General features: G+C 34.9%; 1 protein-coding gene across 1 annotated transcript in view; it reads right to left on the bottom strand.

Moving 5' to 3' along the window:
* The window catches only part of SLIT2 (slit guidance ligand 2), a 375,780-nt gene that overhangs the window by 150,719 nt on the left and 201,259 nt on the right, over window positions 1-23,802 (bottom strand). The window contains 1 exon segment of the mRNA XM_049789962.1: window positions 12,011-12,082. Within this exon segment, the coding sequence (XP_049645919.1) occupies window positions 12,011-12,082 (72 nt within the window).

Here is a 23,802-nt window from a genome sequence, read left to right as displayed (position 1 = left end):
TATGAAATTTATTTCTTTGCCTGCAAATTAACGTTAGTTGGTTTGGTCTTTCCCCATAAAAATATGTGTGCTTAACTGAAGCAGTACTCAAGAAATCAGATCTTATAATTAATTCATCTTTTTATGTGAATTTACGTATCATAAAAATAATATACTTAAGTCTGAAACAATAGGGAACATAAGTATATTTAATAATTTTTAAACCAGGCAGAGCTTTTCAATGTGTCAACAATGTTATTACAACTATCATCTGGCTTTCCAGATTATGATCAGGTTCTAGTAATGGTGTTTTGATTTATATTTATATATTAATAAAACATGGTAAGTTTTGAAAATTTACTTGATTTAAGCACATCAAAGTGTCTATGACCAATATAGAAGAAAAACATTTTGTCTCTTCACAAAAACTTGACATACCATGTGAATTAAATCAAACACTAAAATACTGTTTGAGTTTCTTAAAAAACAAAAAAACAAAAAAAAACACCACAACATCCTGAAAATACTGTTAAGGATATGGACTTTATCTTCTCTGTTTCTCCCCCTGTGTTTATAAATCCATGTCAATTATAATGTCTTAATATATACAAAAATATTTCATGTCATAAAAGCCATTTTAAGGAGCAGTCGAAGATTAAAGCAGTATAGAATAAGAATAATTAAAATAATCTTTATAAACATCTAAATACTATACAATGATCTACATAAACATCTGAGAAATTTTAGGAAACTAAAGATTTACCTTAGCATAGAGCTAATCAGAAATAATTTAGACATTAGTGAGAAAAAAGGCAAGTTAAAAGTTGATCTTGAAGAAGCCAAAACAATTTGTTAATTGAGACTTGAACCCTTTTGTTATGTTTCATGTGGCATTTTGCTTTCTAGAAGGGAAAGAAGAGAATTTCAGCATTTATTAGAATAATCTATTGTATAAAGTTACACCCATTGGCTAATTTATGGGGCAAGGTTAATGGTAGTTGGAAGAGGGACAGTTAAAGAAGTTCAGGGAAGCACAACTAAGTAGAACTTCATGTTCTAATAACTCTGAGTAAACAAATTAAAAGGGTTAGAAACTAAAAATGACTATAATGACATATTGAATACACAGCACATAGCAGTGCTCGGGAGAGTCCATCTCAAATATTCCTCAACATAACTCGAAAAAGTAGTATCACTTCCAATTTCTACAAAGACAAAACATAAAGCTCAGAGGAATGCAATAAATTACTTAAATAGCTAGTAAATATCTAGTGATAACCTGATTTAATTTTTGTTTTGTTGTTGTTTTTGGGCCACACCTGGTGATGCTCAGGAGTTACTCCTAGCTATATGCTCAGAAATTGCCCAGGCTTGGGGGACCATATGGGACGCCGGAGGATCAAATCGCGGTCCCTCTAAGGCTAGTGCATGCAAAGCAGGAGCCTTACACCCTGCGCCACCGCTCAGGCCTCAGCCTGATTTAAATTTTAATCAATCCATGTACTGTAGAAATTCCCGGTTATTACACAATTAGCTAAAGATGCCCTTTCAGGAACTATTCATTTTCCAAATGAAAGTTTCACTTGAATCTCTGTGGGTCTAGTTAACAGTAAATAAAGAATACAATAAGAATTTTAAAGAAGAGAATACATTAAAAGAAAATGGTCATCTGTAAAATACAGAAAGTGTTGGAGGAGATGGTTAATCAAAAAAAAAATACTTGAGAAACGGTTAAATCCAATATCTGTGAGCTGAAGTACACCAATGTTTATGGAAAATGACACATTTTGGTAAGAGGAAGGACATTTCTGTCTTGAGCAAACAATGAATGTAGGAGAGGGGTTGGAAAGCTCGGCTAAAGGCAGAATGTCATCATCCATCTAAAAGACTAGATGTTAAGTAATATGGTAAGACTATTATTCTCTTAAATTCTCTATCCTTTCACTCCCTTTCTGCTCCCCTCTGTCTCTCTTTCCTCCCCCTCTTTTCTTCTTTTTTTTTTTTTTTTTGGGTTTTTGGGCCACACCTGGTAAGGCTCAGGAGTTACTCCTGGCTATGCGCTCAGAAGTTGCTCTTGGCTTGGGGACCATATGGAAAACCGGAGATCGAACCGCGGTCCGTCCAAGGCTAGCGCAGGCAAGGCAGGCACCTTACCTTTAGTGCCACCGCCCGGCCCCTCCTCCCCCTCTTTTCATTTTTGGGCCAAACACCTAATGGAGCTGGGCTCTGTTGACTGTGCTGGGGATCACGCTTAGAAAAACTCAAAGTTCCACATACCCTGTATATCAATCAGAGATTAAAATAGGGTTATTCATGTGCAAAGCCAGCTCCCTTCCCCCTCTTCTATCTCTCTTCCCCAAATAATCATATTTAGGATAATCACACAGAATTATGCCAATGTCTGTTAGTACTTTTAACAAAGCTTGTTGAAAAACAGAAAAATTTTCAAATATGGATTGATGGAATTAAAGTAATAGTTGTAAGAACAAATCATCAAACATTATTAGTGACAGCATAAACAGAGATCAAAGTTTAATTGGCATGTGATCATTACTATCCAGAGATAGTATGTGTGACTGTGTATAGTTTTGTTTAAAAAAATCTAAATATCTGTTCTGTCTCAAAGACAGCGTGGCAGTCATAGAAAAATCATGTCTGTTTCAATTTTATGTATGTATTAATTACATTTCTAATTACTTCATTAGGGTGATAAATTTGCTTTATTTTTATTGTAAAAAATTCATGTAGATATGACTTTTTCCATAGCTAGTGATAGTCGGAGGTTATTCCTGATCCTACATTGAGGAATCCCTTGTGGTCATGCTTGGAATACCATATGAGATTCTGGGATTGAAATGCAGTTCGCTGCTTGCAAGGGAACATTCACACCTTCTCACTATCACTTTGGCACCTAGATTAATTTGTTTGCTTCTGGGCCACACCTGGCAGTGCTCAGGGGTTACTCTTGGTTGACTCAGGGAACTAAATGGAATGCTGGGGATCGAACTCAGGTTAGCTATGAGCATAGAATTGCCCTTTCCACTGTACTATCGTTGTGCTCCCCATCTAGATTAATTATTATGTGAAAGTATATAAACAATGCAGAGACCCTAAAAAACTCTGAAACAAAATTGCAAGCAAAAACGAGGAGATTACTGGCAGCAAATTCAGTTGAAGCATCTTGGCATTCTATCTAATTTTGGAGTGAACACAAAACCGGCAAATTACAGGACCAGGGACAGTTCCTGTAAAACTTAGTAAATTCTGCTGGGCACAAGAGATGTTTCACTTTAAGCATCCAGACAGCACAAAGTTGTTTCTTATGCCAGAATGTACTATTTGCAGTGTTGGGAAGGTGGTGGAGTCTGTTCATAATAATGTAAAATTGAACTTCAAGAGTCGGAGCGATGGTAGAGTGGGTAGGATGTTTGTACGCTGGCATCCCACATTGTTTTCTCTTGAGCCTTTCAGGAGGATTCCTGAGTGTAGAGCTAGGAGCAAGCCCTGAGCAATGGTAGGCGTGGGCCTCAAATAAGAACCAAAATTTTTTTCATTTACTATCAATTTTAATGAAGATCCAACCTTACACATGCAATCTACTTTTGTTCTCAAAAGCAAAAACTCTGAACAAATTTCTATGCACACTGCATATATCTTATTTTGAAATAAAGAAACAAAATGGAAACAAATACAATATGTGGCTCTCAAATCGTAGTTTGAGGGCTACTGGTCAGAGGGTTCACTGTCCCATTGAAAATCAATGGCACTCTAACCATACCAGGACTCTTTGCAAAGCTCTTCTGGACTCAAGGCTTACTAAAAAGCATTCTACAAAGGAATTATGGTTTGAGTCATTGCTAAATTTTATTGTGATCAATGTATTTTAGATTTTGTGATATTTTTATGCATGTGAGTAAATGGAATGAATTAAATGAGTAAATGTGATGAACTAAACACATAAACTAGTGGATCGCAATAAGAATTTTATAACTGTGTCTTAGCTTATATGAAAATGTTGAACTATGGGATGTGAAAGGAAATGTACCTAATTATTTTTCTGACTGCTGCATATTGACTTACTATTATAGGAACAAACCTTGCTTCTTTTTCATAATGACATATGCCAATAATAGTTGAAAAGAAAGCAATAGGGCCCGGAGAGATAGCACAGCGGTGTTTGCCTTGCAAGCAGCCGATGCAGGACCTAAGGTGGTTGGTTCGAATCCCGGTGCCCCGTATGGTCCCCCGTGCCTGCCAGGAGCTATTTCTGAGCAGACAGCTAGGAGTAACCCCTGAGCACTGCCGGGTGTGGCCCCAAAACAAAACAAAAAAAAAAAAAAAAAGAAAAGTAAAGAAAGCAATAGCAAAGATTTCAAAATAGGGAATGATAAAAATGTAAAATTAAATTCATAGTTTTGTTTATCTGGTATAGAATTGCAAATTGTTCAAAGAGTTTTGAACCATCAATAAAATAAAGTTGACAGTATATCAGAGAAAATACACTTCTAAATCAAACAATTGGATATGTGTTCATTTGTAGAGTTTCTCTTTTCTGTTTGTCTTATGTTTTGTTGTCAATATTCTTACATCCTCCAAATCCATAATTTGTTTCCTAAAATATCACAGTAAAATTTGTTTCCCAGCTGTAACACAACTCTCTGAAAGAGAACCAAGGTCAATTACACTATAACTCAAAAACCATGTTTATATGTTAATGTATGTTATATAAAATATTAGACATGTTTATAATACATTAAATATAACCTAACCATTTTATGATGAGACAGTTTTCCTGGAAAAGAAAACTAAGACTAGTAACAGATGTAAGGTTAATGGAACTGAAATAATCACAGAAAATGGAAAAGGAACATATCTACTTCTAACAGTAAGTAGTAAAGTTTTACTGGAACACTAAGATCATTTTGAGATGTTCAAATGTTCAAAATGAAAATGAAGGCTGAAATATGTGATTTATTTCAGTCTATTTAAAGCAATCCTTGTTGAAATTTAATATGTCAAGCATTCATAGTGCAGTTAATTAAAAAATTAAAGGTAAAGTATGTTATATTGATCTTGTAATCACAGCTAGTAATTGGCTTAATATATATGTACTTTTGTTTTGCTTAAATTCTGGAATAACATAGTCATGTTATGTCATAAGTCATGTTTTCTTAATTTTGTATTTTTGGAAAAATTATAATTTGTATGTAATATAACAATTAATTTTAATACTTTCTTATGTTCTCTAATAGAAATGTCTCATAAATACGCATTTGAAAAAATCAGTGGTCCTGTGACCATAGCAATAGCACACCACATATGGCATTTGCCTTTATGTGGCCAACGTGAGATCTGTCACCACCTGCAAAAGGAAGCACGCACCAGACATGGCTTTTGGCCTTCCTGGTGCAGTGCCTAATTTTCCTCCCAAGAAACATCTGCCAGAAGGCCATTTGGAGAACTCAATCATTGACCCTTGCATGGATTGCTGGCTATATTTCTGACATGGCTGTGACATTATATATCTCTTTACTTTTATTTATTTCATTTTTGTCTCCTTTTCTACTACAGAAATTCGGCCTTAGTTTTTCTACACTCGCAAAGGAATTTCAGTACCAAAGCAAGCTGCTAGAAGTTCCCTGCTGGCTTAGTATATTTGCAACTCAAAGCTCACCAGCTAACTCTCTTTCTGTCAGGATTTTACTTCTGAAGGCCAAGTCAAAACATAGCATCTTCAAGACAATGATCTTCTTTCCCTGACTTTGAGCATCGCAGCAGAATGGTTTTAATCTTGGGGACTCTCCCTGTCACTTTGAATACCAGCTTAGAAACAGGTTTGGTCAGTGTAGAATTGGGCTATATTACTAGGTATATTCTGTACCCCTTTCTTTAGTGTTATTCTCTTTCTATTACCAGATCATAGGAAGTGGGTCTTAGCACCTAGCTAGAATACTTTCCCTCAGGTTAAGAATATTTGTTATCAGGAGTAAACCAGGATTCCTGCTATCCCTTAATTTACGTCAGTAATGACACCTAGGGCCAGGAACTTCTTTGATATGTAAGAATTTAGCCTTCCTTTTATCCTCTAACTCCTAACTGAAAACTATTCTATTCTAAGTTTACAAACCACCTAAAGCTATGTGTATTTGTTCTAAAATCAAACAATGTACATTGCATTCCTTTCATGATATGACTGCCTCTTTCTCCCTTTATATACTCCCTTTCCTGAAGATTAAATTTGTCACACTCTTGTCAGAAAGGTGTTGACCCCACACATACTGCGTGTGCTATCATTATTTCATATTTCATATTCGTCTGCTTGTGTTTTCCCACTTCCTCCCCGTAAAGGTTCTCAAACCCTACAAAGGTTTTGCTTAGGGACGCAAACACATCCGCAGAAGAGATCAATCCATAGCATGACAGTAATAGTTTCTAATCATAAATCTAAGAGTAACCTCTGAGTGCTTTGGTATGTCCCCCCAAAAGACAGTAATTCAGGGGTCAAAGTGGTACCACAAGCGGTAAAGCGTCTTTGCGTGCACTAGCCTAGTATGAATTGTGGTTCGATCCCCCAACTTCCCATATGGTCCCCCAAGCCAGGAGCGATTTCTGTGCACATAGCCAGGAGGAACCCCTGAGAGTCACCGGGTATGGCCGAAAAACCAAAAGCAAATTTCAGTGGTCCAATGTAACATGCCTCTTTTTTATACACAGGCATGTTATAAATTCTAAGTCCCAGCTTTGATTCCTGGAAATAAAGCTATAACTTTTATGGTATAGTCTCCAAATGAAGTACAAGCTCTACTGAATCAGTCATAAGCAAATTAAAAATATACATTGTTTTTTAAAGAAAAGCCATATGAAAATAATTATTGTTTTGGTGAAACATTGGTTACTAATACTGTATTCATACTTTGATTCATGTTTGTTGGGTTGTGTGAAAATAAGGATGTGTATCTGACGAAAAAAATATAACAATTATTAAAATTTATTATTTACTTGATACTTAATATGCTTTTGTAATTTTTTAGATTTCACCATCTTAAAACACCAGGAAATCATTTTAGGTTTTTGCTAAAAAAAATTAAGTTTCAAAATAGAACTTAAAACTTAAAAGCATTTTAATCCACTCCAGAAATTAATATAGATGAGCAAAAAAGTTATGAGACATCCTCCCTGGAGATCCTCAAAAGCAAGATAAATGTCCATCTGTCTAGAATAGTTTTAGTGCAGCTTGCCCAAAGGAAGAGAAATAAGATTTGCTAATTTGCAAAATTTCTATAACATAAATTTCCTATTGTCAGGATGCTGCCTTGAGCATATTTAGCCAATCTATAAGATTAAAGGAAGGGCTTCCAGTAAACAGTATATTATAATGAGGATTTGTTGTGAATATAGTTTGAATGTAGAAAAGCAATAAACCTGGTGCAGCACGGTTCAACCCCAGTTCTTGACAAACCCCACAATATATATATATATATATTGTTTTGATGGAACTAGCATACTCGTTTCTTTCGTTCCGCTTTCTGCTGTCTCGGTCAATCTCTTGAGAAAGCTGAATAGAAGCCTTCGTGGCAGGTAGGACTTTGAAATTGCTGACACACACAGAGAAAACAACAGGTTTGAACACTGTGCTTATACTTTTTATGCTGAATATTAATATTATTAATATAATAGTTGATAGGGATTTTATCAAGTTACTATTTGATGCCTATGGTTACATATTCAATGATAATATGAAGTATGCACACCTACAGTTTTACACATATCTATGTTTTTCTTTTCCAAAAGAAAAAGAGAAATGAGTCAAAATACTCCTATAAGCACAGTATGAGGAGGGTGTCAGCAAGGGGAACTCGCCTAATATGTTTTAGCAACTATTTTCTTTTAATGAATTTCTCCTTGTTTTTGAGACACTTCTGACAGCACCTCTGACAGAACTCTATCTACTCGGACATGGTGTTTGGGGATCATTCCCATCCATGCCGTGATGACATACATGCTGTGCTGTGTCAAAAAAGAAAGGTAGAATTTACACATTGCAAAGCATTGACTCCAGGCTTTTGATCTATTTTTCAGCCTTCTTAATTAATTCTCATTGGCAAATCTAAACTGTTTATAAAGGGCCATGAAATTGAACTTCTAAAATAATCTATTTTTGAGAACAGGCATATGTATTTTATATCAAAAATGTTTTTGCTTAGGGTCATATCCGGCAGTGACTGGGGGCTAAGCATTTTTTCCTTTTATTTTATTTTATTTTTTGGTCCACACCGGTGATGCTCAGGGATTACTCCTGGCTCTGTGCTGAGAAATCGCTCCTGGCTTGGAGGACCATATGAGATGCCGGGGATCAAATTGAGGTCCGTCCTGGGTCAGCCAAGTGGAAGGCAAAAGCTCTACAGCTGCACCATCGCTCCGGCCCCTATTTAGCAAAATTTTACTTATTTATTTTGGTTCTTGGGCCACATCCTGTGACATGCAGGGATTGCTTCTGGCTATGTGCTCAGAAATCGCTCCTGGCTTGGGGGAACCATATGGGATCATATTGGGGAATTGAACCAAGACCCTTCCTAGGTTAGTGTGGGCAAGGCAGATGCCTTACTGCTTGCACCACTGCTCTGGCCCCTAGCATATTCTTTTAAAAATAACTTTTCCCAGCAGCACTGGAGACCAAGTATTATGAGGGATCAACCTGAACTCACTCACACTTGATCTGTATGAATCAGGCCACTGACCAATTTCTTCTATTGTTTGATTCCATTTTCACTGTCAGATTGTATGAAGTTTTAATTATGATCCTATTTAACTTTTTTGTTTTGGAATGTTACATAGAAGGTAGTGAGAATAATGGAAATGCATTGTTATTTTGATCATTAATATTTAAGTTACATGGGCCAGAAAGATAGCATAGTAGCGAGGACTCTTGCCTTGCACATAGTGAACTAGGTTTGAAATCCATCATCCAACATAGTCCCCTGAGCTTTACCAAGAAGGATACCTGAGTGCAGAGCCAGGAGTATACTCTGAGCACTCCCCCAAACAAACAAAACTATTTAGCATTTACATAGTTGCTTCAACCAGCTCTGGCTTTCAAAGAAAAAAATATACCTTTAAATTTGAACTGATCTGAAAGTGCATCTATTTGCCTCATATTGGGGAGATTATTCTTATCAATAATGTAACTTGCAATTCAGACTCAATTCTGATTCATGTTATATGAAAAAAGGGGTCACATTCAACTCTTGGCAACATAAGTACATGACAATGCACCACACTTAAAGGCACCGTCATTTTATTACTCCAAAATTGTCAAAACCATGAAGACATGTTTTTTTTATATTGTACTAAAAAATAATTTAAACTTATCCATTCTACCATAACCTGTTATATTTGAACAATACACACACTGAATAACCTCCTCAAAGAATCATGTCTGCCTTTTTAATAAAGGCTTTTTATTTAATTCTCTAAAAGCTTCAAACAATTTGCTTTCTATAACCCTTTATCATTTAGTATCTTATTTCTAAACAGGCTTTGTGTATCATATATCTTCATTTAGTGACTTCTGGTATGTTTTCTTCTCTATTTTTATTTTTTTGGGCCACACCTACTGGTTTCCAGAGCTTACTTCTAGATCTAAGTTCAAGGATCACTCCTGGCAGGAATTTGGGGAACATCTAGGGAGCCAGGGATCTACTCTGGGTTGGCCATGCACTTTATCTACTTTATCTCGCTGGGCTCTTCTGATATATCAGAAGGAAGAGCCAGCGAGATAAAGTAGATAAAGTATATAGATAAAAAAAAAAAATATATATATATATATATGGTATCTCCATGTCTAACTGACTCAAAACAGAAATAGATTTATCTGATTCCTTACTAATAATACTAATGACTTTATGTTCTATTTTTGCTTCTTTTCCAGTGCTAGACTCTAGAGCAGATACTTGCATTATGTGACAATACACTCTTTTTTTTGAGGGGGGGGGTCACATCTGGCAGCGCTCAGGGGTTACTCCTGGCTCTACCCTCAGAAATCTCTCCTGGAAGGCTTAGGGGACCATATGGGATGCCGGGATTCGAACCACTGTCCTCCATGCAAGGCAAATGTCTTACTTCCATGCTATCCCTCCAGCCCTGACAATACACCTTTTTGTAACCTTGCATGTTAGTTTCTCACATATTGAACCATAACCTGAACAATTACTAAATTCTATTTATAAAAAACTAAAAATCAAGGATCAGTTGGCTGATTTATCCTGTCTCCACAAAATTCACTACATAACAAAAGTTTCTGTGATTCTAGCTCTAAACTCACTCACTGTTTAAGTAATAACTGCTTTTACATTTGGATGGAAAATGATGCATGCAAGAGAAAAAGAAAGATTTTTTTCTTTAAAACTTCTGTCACATCAATCTTACATTCTTCATAGCACAACTAGCAACTGAGTTTTTTTTAAAGCATGATGTTTAACATTCAGATCTTTATAAGAATAAATGAAAAGAGCAGAAGGAGGAATTCCATCATATTCCAAATGTATACTTAAATACGGGAGATGGGTAACTTAAAGACTAGATTCCCTGAATAGCTTTACTAAGGAGATTAAAAACCACCTGTTTTAAGGATTTCAAAATAATAATTATAATATGTCAAATTGCAAATGGCATTCCCTAAGGGCAGTGAAGTGGAGCCATGAGTTTGCTTGTACAGGAACATGCAGACAGTAGGGGGTCCGCTTTCCATACAGGACCCTACATATGGTTCTGCCCAAAGAGAAACTTCAGGAGCATTTTTCAACAGTCTGTCTCATTGAACTACCCAATGATGTATACATAGCTAGAAATAATGAAGCAAAAGCAAATGAGTCCTTTAAACAAGGAAATACTGATAAAAGTCTAATGTCACCCAAGAAATTTTCATTTTCTACAAATCTAGGTTTCGTTGTATGTTATGATTTCTAAACATTCACACACACAAAAACTTATAGCAAGGAAAAGATGAAGAGGTGAAAGCTATAGTAACAGAAATTGTCATCTTGGTTGATTTGGGAAAACACGTGTCTTGTTGTCCTTCCTGGAAAAATAGTACTTGATCCCATTATGGTGAATTTTGAGCATAAGTTAATTCTTTAAAAAGTGCTTAACCTGTACATGAATAGCTAAGAAAACATTAAATTCCTAATCTCAGCAAACAGGGTTTGTTCTCAGTGATACTCCAAACTATTATACTAAGTAAAGAAAACGTTTTATGCTTCAAATGCTAGGGCATAAAATCAAGCCATCATTTTCAAATGACACTTTGGCATTTTAAAAAGTACAAAAAACTATGTAATTATAATAATATATGTCAATGTGAATTCTCAATGAAATAAATTTTTTGTTGTTTAAGTTTAAAGCTCTGAATACTTAATATAAAAGCCTCTGTACAAAACAACCAGGATATAATTTTGTGAAGGATAAAATTCATATATGTTGTTCCATATTTATTTTTAAATAAAATTGTACATATGTTCTTTCATAAAGCTATAAGGGGAATATATGCATTCACAAGGACATTAGATGTAACTTCTCATTCTCAGACTACTTATATTTAATGAACACAATCATTTAAATGCTACATAAAAGCTGCACTTCTAGGCTATTGATAGCACTGATAAGAAAATATTATTTACTTTCTTGCAAAAACTTAGAATTTTCAATATATTAAACACCTGATAACAAAAAACAATAATTTTTAAAGTAAACTTACACTAAAAGGGATGAAAATATTTGTAAATGCCTTTTCAAGTGTCCTTTTAATTTCACACATTTAATCACAAAATTTGAAAAATTAATTTCAGCATAACTTCAGTTTCAATATATTTTCTAAATGAGGCTCTCCTGATAATCACATTTTTAAAGTTTATTTTTTGCATCCCAAAGTAAAAGTAAAGATATATTAACATGGACCATTTTCTTCTGACCCCTTTAAAAATATCAATTAACTTTAGAGATAAAAATTGAACAAAAATATTGAAAATATACTTACAAATTTTTAATGTCAACTGCCCCACGAAATGCCTTCCTTGGAATTGCCTGAATCTGATTTTCACTGAGATCACTAAAAAATAGAAAAAAAAAATCAAGTTTCATAACACCATTTAAAAATTCTCAGTTAACGTATTTGAGAAATAAGCCGGTTTTAAGTAAAAAATCTTACATTAAAAAGATAATTAAATACACACAATTATATACAATTTCAAATATGAATACTTTAAATTTCTTTTAATGCATATTAGAAGATTGGTCTAAATTATTGCTTGAGGTATTTTTCATATATTTAATCTCATAATTGCAAAGTAGAATTCTGTTAAAACTGTTAAGAACTATTGAACTAAATTTAAGTGAAATCCTATGCAATAAAATATATTTTAAAACCAATAATAGTATATTGTTCAAAATTCTATTTAAAGCGTTTCTAAAGTTATACTACTGGAAATTTCTCTATCACTGAGAAAACTTACAAAGTATAAAGGAAAGATGTCCATTTAAATGTCGAGGGAAAGAAATGAGAAAGAAAAAACGAATAAAATCCAGGCAATAGCCGCACAATTAAGTTTCCATGGCACAATATTTTTGAAAGTAATTTTCAAAATGGAATATGACAATACTAGCCGAACAATAAAACCAACAGTTGATGCATGAAATATTAACAGCAGGTTGATTTAAAACCTCCTTTTCAAATACTCCTACACTCATAAACACAAACTGTCTATATTTGCATTTTAATTTAATTGATAAACACATTTTAATCAGGAAAAAAGCCTTCTTTGACTTGGAGCGAGAAGTTTGTAAAAATCACTCATCTCCTGAAAGGGATCATTATTTTCCCCTTGAACACTCAGATACAATTCTATGCGTTCACCTATTACTATTAACTTTAGCAAGCAGAGTATAAATACCCCTGCAAGAAATGTATCTGCAAACCACCAAGAATGTCATCAAATTCATCCTGTCTAATTACTACCAAGCAGACAGTTGACAGATCAAATAATAATAATAATAATAATAATAATAATAATAATAATAATAATAATAATAATAAAGCATTGCACTAACAAAGAATTCCTAAAATTCGACGGCAACTGATGCTCGTTAAAAGGTCAGAAGCTACTAACCAGGAGTGCTCAGCTGCTGAGACATTTCCCAGCAATGTGGAAGAGAACTGGATGGAATCCTGCACATCATTTCCTCACAGAGCTGCTTCTGACCAGAACTAGTCAGCCACAGACTTGCAGCCACGCAACAGAGAGAACTGTCAGGCACGGAGATTCAGTGCTTGGTCCTGACCTCATTAGCATGAAGTTTTAAACAACCAAGATTCCCATTTATATCTCAGTCTCCACTAGGGTTCCAATAAGAGAATTGGTTCATCAATTGGTCAAGATAGTAATGCGAGCTTATTCAAAGAGTAAAAGGTCTTTTGCAATCAAAACAAACAAAACCCAACTCAGATATTTTATTTCCAATAATAAATGTATATTGTGTTGGTGTAGGAATGGAGATGACAACCATTTGCTAAGTAATACAGCTCCATTACTGCTATCAATAGGTTCAGGATATTCCAAAGAGTAATAAAATTTCATTTTCTTAAAAATTGCTTATTCTCCAGTTTGTCATTGATTCAGACTTCCTTCCTTCCTTCCTTCATTTAATTAACTACACACACACACACACACACACACACACACACACACACACACACACGTTAAAGCCTGGATGGAAAACAACATTCAAAATGATGATGAAAATGAGATGTAAAGATTAATCTGGGAGGAAAAAAATAAGAATGCAGTTGAAAAATATGATGGAAAATGAGTGATTTTAAGCAAATAGGATTCCATCAATATTCCATAGAAAACGATAGAAGGCTTTGGTTTTTAGTCTTTTTTTTATATAATTTTTATTTTGATCATAGTGTCTTACATATTGTTGACAATAACATTTTAGGTACATATTTACATAAAATCAGGGGGGATTCCCATCACCAATTTGTCTTCCCTACACCTCCGTTTTTGTCCTACCTCCCATTTCCTCTTCCCTCACCCCCAGGGCGGCTAGAATATGTGGTCCCCTCTGTATCCAACCCACTACTTAGTAGTCTTGCCCCTGTTTGGTCTTGATGCCTCCCTTATCTCCCCCTCTAACTGTAGGCAGGACTAGCTAGTTCAAGTTGCATGATTTTGCCTGAAAAAGAGAAGATAAATAAACTGGGGTAAGAGTCTACTACTCCAAAAATGGATGGAATCCTTCTAGAGGCTCTCATCATCGATTTGGGAGATGAAGGAGAAAAAGAAGTTGAAACACTCCACCAGTACCAAAAAAAGAGTCAATTATCCAGTGGGGACTCCAGCTATATCGATAAGCACCACAAAAAAAAAACAGACGAAAAACAAAACAAAACAAAACAAACAACCAAAAACCAAACAAACAAACCAAAAACACGCCATGGTCTTGAAATAAGAAACATGGCATAGCACATAACGAAAGAAGAGAAAAGAAGAGAAAAAAAATAAGGTTTTTAGTCTTTTACATTAGGACTGTCAGTTCAATGTTTTCTCATTGCTTCTTTTCTACTCACTTCAAAAGAAAAACCAGCTTTAATTAACATCTAAGTAACTAAAAAAGGGCAATGATCTTCACTGTAAATCCTTCTGGTTCCATGATGGAACTTGTCACCTTAAGTCTCAGCTCTGCCCAGAACAATTTTCTTTTTGGTCAACTGGTGGGTGGACGGTGGTCCTACCCTAGGACTTTGTGTTTCCCAGATTGCTCGGCGGAATTTCTGCTCTTGTGCCCAGCCCACTTGAATGAAAACTTTCCTCTGGATCACCATCCCTTTCTGTTAACTGCTCATGCTTACCGTGACAGGAGAAATGTTTTCAGAATACAATTGTTAATGTTTTAGAAAAAATATTATTCAACTATTTAAATTTTGCATAACTTGCATAAATATAGAGTATGCCAGCTCTCCAAGTAATGTCATTTTTATTCCTTGCTGATTCAAAAAACAATTTCAGCCTATGTTGAACCAATTCACAAGGATCAACTTTCATTTGGTTTCAAGTTGCAGTTTCCAAGAACCTATCAACAATGTTAAATGGATACTTCCTGTATTATTTTCCTGGTTTGCCAGAAAAAACTAAATTTTAGATATGCCAGCTGTCAGCGCTAAACAATGAGACAGGGTTGTCAAAGTAAATGTGTAAAAGATACCAAGAAATATTTGCCAAGCCTTGGGGTTTCTAAATATTTCAACGGGGCCATTTAATCAATTTCACTAAATCCTTCTAGGGTCTGGCATTGAGGTTTGATTTTTCTTAACTTTTTACACTAACCCGACAATACTATCTCAAAGGATGTGTTCAGTTATGGAAGGATGAGTATTCATATTTTGTTAGATATGATCTATCAAGATCAATTCAACATTCATAGAATTAATATCTTCAAGATTCAAGGCACTGGAAGTCATTACAAAGACTCCTGAGTGCATGGACTATGAACTGACCTCGGAACTTTAAAATCCAGAAAAGATCGAAGAGCTGAAAGCAAAGTGACTAATTATCAGTTAAAAAATTATTAAGAGTTACCTAAAATATTATTGTCAATGATATGTAAGCCACTATGATTAAAATAAAAATTATATTTAATTAAAAATTATTAAGAGTCTAAAAAGAGAGAAATCAGAATAACGATAGAGGCTCTATAAATGTCAAAATATAAAGGTAGAATGCAGGTGAAGTACAGCATTTACAGAACTAAATGACACAGTCCAGCACTTAGAATGATAAACCAGAATTTTGTATGAGGATTATGTTTGATTTAATTTGCTTAGAATATATATGTAGTGGAATTATACAGCAGAGAACAGTGGAAGGACAGTCAATATATTGTGATACAGAGCTATTCTGGTAACAGATGAGGAGGAAATTCCCTATCAGCTGACCATGCAATGAAAGACTAGGGGATCAAAGCAGGATAAAAGCTCTTAGAATAATATAGCAATGAATGGCTGTGGGGATTCAGAAGACAAGATTCAAAACTTTTATGACATCTGAGGAAAGAAAGGGTAGTGAGAACACTGACAAACATAATAACCATGAATATATTCCCTGCTTACTCTGAACGAGTCAGTAAATATAGGATTTCCTATCTATAGGATATCTATCATCTATCTATCTATCTATCTATCTATCTATCTATCTATCTATCTATCTATCTATCTATCTATCTATCTATCTATCTATCTATCTATCTATCTATCTATCTATCTATCTATTGGATATATATAATATATTGTATAGAAGATATATCCATCAACAGAAAAGTTGTCAAATATTGCATATTGTTATAGATAAATTCATGACTGAAGTAGAAAAGGATGGAACATGTATCCAGACTAGGTATGGGAGGGAAAAATAATTACACTAAACTAAGATCAGACAGACTCTTACGCAAAATTGTTAAACTAAAAGAGCAATATGTCATCTCAATTATTAATCTGGTTCCAGAATACTTGCAATTGGTTATAGAGCTATAATATAGAACTACATAGTCTAATGACAACAAAGACAGTCATTGGCAAGCAGAGGGTGAAATCTGAGAAAAGTGATAGAAGAGATCAGAGAAGTAACGGTAATTGGAAGCTTGGATTAATTCAGGTTACTGTTCAAAATAGAATGGAATCTTTATGAAGCTTGTTGAAAAGGCTGGAATTCAGTAATTCTCAGACTCTATTGTTTGGGAAGATAGTGGAAGTTCGTGGGTGGCAGTAATTCAAGGAGATAGTCAACATATCAGGGCAATTAAGACCATAGCCTGCATATCTAGACAGAAAGAATTCTAACCCTTCTACCTCCTAATCTTCTGACCTTAGTAAAATAGCTCATTCTGCCTGTACTTCAGTTAATTCCTCTGTAAAATAACTAAGTCTACTTCAGACTCTACTTTCTGTGACTTGAATGATTTTTAAAGGGCCCAAAATTTATCTCGTTCGCAGTAAACACAATAAAGGCACTGATGAAATAAATACTGTAATTATGCTACTCAGATAGTGCTATGGGCCCCTGAACATATCTGATTTGTTGCTTGGAGATTATTGGAGACAATATGGGGCATTACTGATGGGAGGGCATCCTTCTTGCAAACTATGTGGAATGAGAAAAATGAATGAAAACTACTATGCTAGTGAGATGGAGCTGCCAAGGAGTTTGTAATTATATCATCTAAGCAATAGAGTGTAAAAATATGGTTCAGAGCAGAATAAAAGCTTGATTGGAGTTGTTTGTTAGGAAGATTAATGTGGAAATTGAATTTTGGAGCAGCTTGGAAGAGTGGATAAGAGATTTGGTACTGGGGGATGTAATGAAGAGAGAATACATCTCCTTCAGTAAACAAGGAAATACATTTTTCTTTTCTCTTTTGGTTTTTGGGTCACATCTGGCAGTGCTCAGGAGTTACTTCTGGCTTTGCGCTCAGAAATTGCTCCTGGCAGGCATGGGGGACCATATGGGATGCCAGGTTTCAAACCACCGTCCACCGTCCGTCCTGAATCGGCTGCATGCAAGGCAAATGCCCTACCGCTGTGCTATCTCTCTGGCCCCAGAAATACCTTTTTCTTGGCAATACTATGTAATGAGATTGAGAGTTAGGTTTAGATACTAATTGGTACAAGGTCCTCAGTACAAGGTAAGGAGTCAGTCATCTAGGAGATAACTCAAATTTATGAGAAGATAACTCAAATTTATGAGAAGGTTATCAAAATGTGAGTATGACAAAAATAGGTGATTCAAGTATAAAAATTAGGCAACTGGAATGAAAGCTAGGAGACTAGGTTGCTTTTGAAAAATTTTTGAATATAAACAAATGGAATAATATTTTCTGTTCATAAATTGTTAAAAATAGCATTGTTACGATGGATAAGACAGTCATTAAAAGAGATACAGCAATAGATATCAAATCGCAAAGGCATGTTTTTCATAAAATCAAAACAATCTAAAATTTTTTGGGACGGAGTGGGCACACCCATTTGATGCTCAGAGGTTACTCCTGGCTTTATGCTCAGAAATTGCTCCTGGCTTGGGAGACCATATGGGATGCCGGGGGATTGAATCGCGGTTCATACTAGGCTAGTGCTTGCAAGGCAGATGCCTTACCTCTAGTGCCACCTCTCCGGCCTCAATAACCTACAATTTCTAATGAAGTTTACAAAATACTTTGAAAACCCACAAAAATCTTGAAAAAGAAGAGCAAAGCTGAGAGTCAACTTTCTGAATTCATACAATGATATGAAGCTATCATAACCAAAATAGTATGGCAATGACATAAACACATAAACTAAACAGAAAAGTTAGCTCAGAAATAGACTCCTGCATATTTGATAAATTATTTCATAACAAGGGAATCCAGAATATACAATATGGAAACAGATTATCTTCAATAAGTGGGATGGGAAAACAGGTTTAGCACATGTAAAGAATAAAAATCATTACATCATACATAAAAAAACTCAAAATGAATTAAAGATTTAAAAATAAGGAATGAAGCAATAATTCTCTTAGAATAAGGTATACAAGTTCCTTGACTTTAGTCTACAATATAATTTTAGATGTTTAGATTAACAACAAAGATAACAGAACTAAAATAAACAAGTGGGACAACATCAGACTAAAAATATCTAGAGCAATGTAAGCCATTAATCAAGTGAAAAACAATCTATGCTAATTATCAAAATATATTTCAGAATTTAATTGCCCAAATACACAAAACTGTTATAAAACTCAATATAAAAATGTTAAACAAATTAAACTAAACCTGATTAAAAATAAATTAACTACTCACAAGGGAAGAAAAGCTACATATAAATGGTGAACAGATACATAATCATATCAGTGAATAATATCAGTATACTTTTCAAAAGCAAAATAAAGCTACAATGAGTTCATCATGTCTTATCTATTAGAAAAACATGGCTATTTTCAAAAGACAAATTAAAATGTTATAAGCTATGAAAAAATGTAGATACTGTGGCACAAATTAGAGCCCCTGAGCACTTTCAAGATTGTCACCAAGAAAAAAAAATAGAAGAAACAGGATAAAAACAATCCTTCTGCAGTTAGTGAAATGTATATTGTTGCAGTCACTATGGAAAACAGAACAGAGAACCCTCAAAAATTAAAACTGTATATAGAATATTATTCAATAATTCGGGCCCGGAGAGATAGCACAGCGGCGTTTGCCTTGCAAGCAGCCGATCTAGGACCTAAGGTGGTTGGTTTGAATCACGGTGTCCCATATGGTCCCCCGTGCCTGCCAGGAGCTATTTCTGAGCAGACAGCCAGGAGTAACCCCTGAGCACTGCTGGGTGTGGCCCAAAAACAAAAAACAAAACAAAACAAAAAGAATCATAATATTATTCAATAACTCTACTTCACGAAATATATTTAAAGAAAATAAAATCATTATTTCAAATAGATTTCTGTATTCCATTTTAATAGCAATGCTGTTAGTAAGACAAAAATAACCACCCAAGATTCTATTATAAGTGAACAAAAGATATACAAATATATATACATTTATATATATGCCATATATTTTATGTATAATAGCATACATAAAATGAAATTATATAAAATAGTTATATTGCATGTAATAAAATATTGAGTGAAATAAAGAAAGAAACCTACCCATTTACAACAGCCTGGAAGAAAATTAAAGTCATTGCTGAATAAAATTAATCATATAGAGTAAGATTAATACTATGGTACTATGTAATCTCTGTGGATTTTAAACAAGAACCATATTCAAAGGAACACAATTGCCTTCTGTTTGCCAGAGGTGGAAGGTAAGGGTTAAAAAAAATCAACAAATGTCAACAAAGTGTGCAAACCCCAGGTAGAAGATGAGCAAATTTGGAGAATTTAATGCATATGGCAACTAAACTGAGTTATCAGTAACACTGTTGTAAATTCCAATCATGTTTAGAAAGAATACCTAGATATTTTAATCACAAGAAAACAACTTTATAACCCTGTGAGGTGATTCATGCTACCTAACTATATTATGCTAATAACTTTGTAACATAGACAAGTAACTATATTGTAAACCTTAAAAATAAATATACTGGGGCCAGAGAGATAGCATGGAGGCAGGGTGTTTGCCTTGCATGCAGAAGGACGGTGGTTCTAATCCCGGCATCCCATATAGGCCCCCGAACCTGTCAGGAGCTATTTCTGAGAGTAGAGCAGGAGAAACCCCTGAGCGCTGCTGGGTGTGACCCCAAAAATAAAAATAAAAATACTGAATGCTTTAAGCATGAAAATCAGGCCTATTCACTCTCTAAGATGACAAGGAAATTAGAAGAGATAGAATGTGAATTTTGGTAGAAAAGAGAATGATGAGGGCAAGTGGACAGGGTTTCAAATAAGAAACAGTCTCTGTGCTCTTGGCATTTAGCAGCACACAGGCCTCTTGGAGCCAAACTTAAAATGACCATGATGATTGTCAGTGAGGAAGCCCCAGGCTTTCCCAACTTAGAGCCCTGACCCCTTCTACTGTACCTACTCTAACCCATTCTCAGAACCAGCTCAGTAAAATCCCCAATCAAGCCCCTTCTTCTCATTCTTCACTGTCATGGCCACTGTTAGAACATTCATCACTGCTTCATACATGAATGAGCTTCCAAACTGATCTCTACCTTGATTTATGATCCCCTCTTCCAATGCCTCCTCCACACTGGCACATTTTATAGTTCCAAATTGAAGGCATGTCAAACTATGTTTTTCTGAAGACTAGTTCATCTCACTTAAGGAGACACCATCCTTAAGTTGACTCAGTCTAAGAATACTGGAGTATTTTCTGTCACATCATATTCTTCTTCCACAACCTCATCTGGTCACTTATAAATCCTCTTGCACCTATCCTCAATATATAGCCAGCGTCTGACCCACTTTTACAAGAAGTAATGATATAAGTTTGCACTGGTAGAATTACAAATTACTGAAAAATATGATAAGACCCCACCCCATTGGTATGTGAAAAAGTTCACAACTTTGAAGGAAAAAAATCAAATTTCTAAAACTAATATTTGCTGGGTTCCCTTTTCTAACTGCATGGGATACACTTTGATGTAGATCACCGTATCTATATTTATAGCAGGATGTACTATTTTTGAGCACTTGAAGATAGGAAAATAAGGTTCCAAGATTTACAAAATTTACCCACTGTCATACAGCTAATACTTGGTGGAACAAGACTTTGAATTTGAACTTAGCTTAACTATTCTCCAATATTCATCACCATCATTGTACTGCTTCACACAGAGGAGTTTACTGCATTCCACTTTCATCTTGAAGTGGAGAAGTTCAAAGGTCACCAATGAGAATCCTCTGGGAACTTGTTGTAAAAGCAGATTTCTGAACTGTACTGCAGAAATACTACCACACATCTCTAGGGGAACTGGTTAGGAATCTGCATTGTTGACTCTGCCGTGCAACTATTAGGCTCATGGTCTTTGTAGTCTATGGTAGCTCCCCATAGAAACACTGCAGCATATGGTCTCCTCTAGCCTTTGGTTGATTTGCCAGTTGGAGTTGCTAATTAAGAAAATAAAAATGGGGTGCAACATTAAAGATGAGAGCAATATGTATCATTCTATTATATATAATACATGACTCTCTGAAGAGCGGATAGATACTTTTGGGGGGCAGAGTGATAGTATAGTGGGTCCAATGTTTGATTCCCTTTTCCTAACACCTCCTTCACCCCCAACCCCACCAGGAGTGATTCCTGAGCTCAGTGCAAAGAGCAAGCTCTAAGCACTACTAAGTGTGGCCCCAAAACAAAATAAAAAAGTAATCATATTTTCATCATAGTAAAATCTATGTAATAAAAACTTACAATAAGAATGCTACTTTTAAATCAAGGAAATTATGGTAGACATAACTCGTAGCAATTTTTGTCTTCAAATCAGTATCCATAATAGTTTTTCATATCGACATTTTTTGAGGTCTCCCCAGCAATGCTTAGAGCCCAGGTGTCACTGCTAGAAATAATCCAGGGATAGGATGATCCTTGGGTCCAGCAGTGATTGTGCTAACAAACCACTCTGATCATTCTTGGGGTTCAGTAGGGTCATATCCATCAGATCTAGGCATGGGATTGACCATATGCAAGACAAGAATTCAAGCTCTCTGAGCTATCTCCCAGCCCCTACTTATAGGTCTTTTCAAGTGATAGTTAAGCCCCCATGTTAGTGACACAATTATGTAACCTACTAAATGCATGCAAGCATACATACCTACATGGATAGAGCTATCAGCTATTGAAGAAATTCAATCAGGGTCACTGCATGCAAAACAACACCTTTACCATCTGTCCCATTAGTTTCCTTTCTTTAGCACTTACAGAACAATTAAATGGAAAATTTCTTGACAATTATGTCAAAATTTTTTCAAGGGATATTAGCTTCAGCTGAAAATAACACCTATAAGTCAAGAATGAATAACTTTAACTGACAAACATCAAATCTTAACAAATAATTAGCTTACCCTCAAAGCGAAGCATATTTGTAATAAGTTTTAGCAGTTATTTTAGAGCTAAAACGTATAGCCCAGAAGTGTATACACACTCAATGGTCTTTAGCTTGCTTATGGATGGAATCATAGAACAATCATTATAATTATATTTCATAATGTACAGTTACCCTTAAAGTGATCTTACACTTGGCATTCACTCCCTTTTATATTGCTGAATTACATATGTGTACTACACTTTGAATCTTGCTAATTAATATTTCTGTGTATAGGTATACACTATTTTTGTTTATCCAAAATTCAGCTGACAGATATGAATAGATTTTGTAAGGCATTTTCAAACACAAGGTGCTTGAATAGTATGTTGAATGTGTTTTGGACCTTTCATGATATATTTGTGCTAAGTTTAATATTTCTTCATAGAAAAATATATTATTTCTTTATTAGGTCATGACTACCAGAAAGGGCTATGTGTGAGACTGACTGGACCTCTTTCAGATAACCAGATTTCAAGAAGAACAGTTTCTGTTCATTCAACTCTGTATAGTGAATTATAGTGTCCTCCCAATTTTAGCTTCCTATCCTAATAGCAGCTCTATTATTTATATTTTATTCTTTTTATTGTTCACACATAATTTGTTTAGATAACAGGAGCAACTGTTTTCAGAGGGTACAGATTCTAGAGCTACATCGAGCCTGGGAGTATTTCTGACTCAAGATACTGGAATCTCTCTTGGGAAACCATATAGCACAGGAGTTTAGAACTGAGCATCATCAGGGTCAGAGATAGTACATCGGGCAGGGAATTTGTCTTAAATGCTTCAACCCAGTGATGATTCCCAGCACCCCATAAAATCCCATAATCAACTCTTGTAGTGATCCTTGAGCACAGAGCCAGGAGTAAGTCCTGAGTACTGCTGGGTATGGAAAAATAAATTCTCAGGGTCACATATATAAAGCAAGAATGGGCTAAGAGCTTTCTAGTTCTGGAAACAATTTTTAATGTTTTCAAGTTGGAATAATACTGTTTGAAAAGTGGGAAAGATGTGATTTTCTGATCATTTTTCTTTAACTTATGTATATTAACACTTATCATAAATTTGAATAAGCATAAAACCTTGTATATTTTTCTTTATACATTTTTATATTGTCTTTATATTTATTTGTATTTTTCTTTATATATATGTATAATGTAGATGATTTTTTTTTGTTTGTTTTTGAGCGTGGGGGACCATATGGTTCTCTGGAG

The sequence above is a fragment of the Suncus etruscus genome, chromosome 16 (assembly GCF_024139225.1).
Source record: "Suncus etruscus isolate mSunEtr1 chromosome 16, mSunEtr1.pri.cur, whole genome shotgun sequence".
Lineage (NCBI taxonomy): Eukaryota > Metazoa > Chordata > Mammalia > Eulipotyphla > Soricidae > Suncus > Suncus etruscus.
The sequence above is the reverse complement of the archived record's forward strand: the minus strand, read 5'-3'. Positions and strand labels throughout refer to the sequence as shown.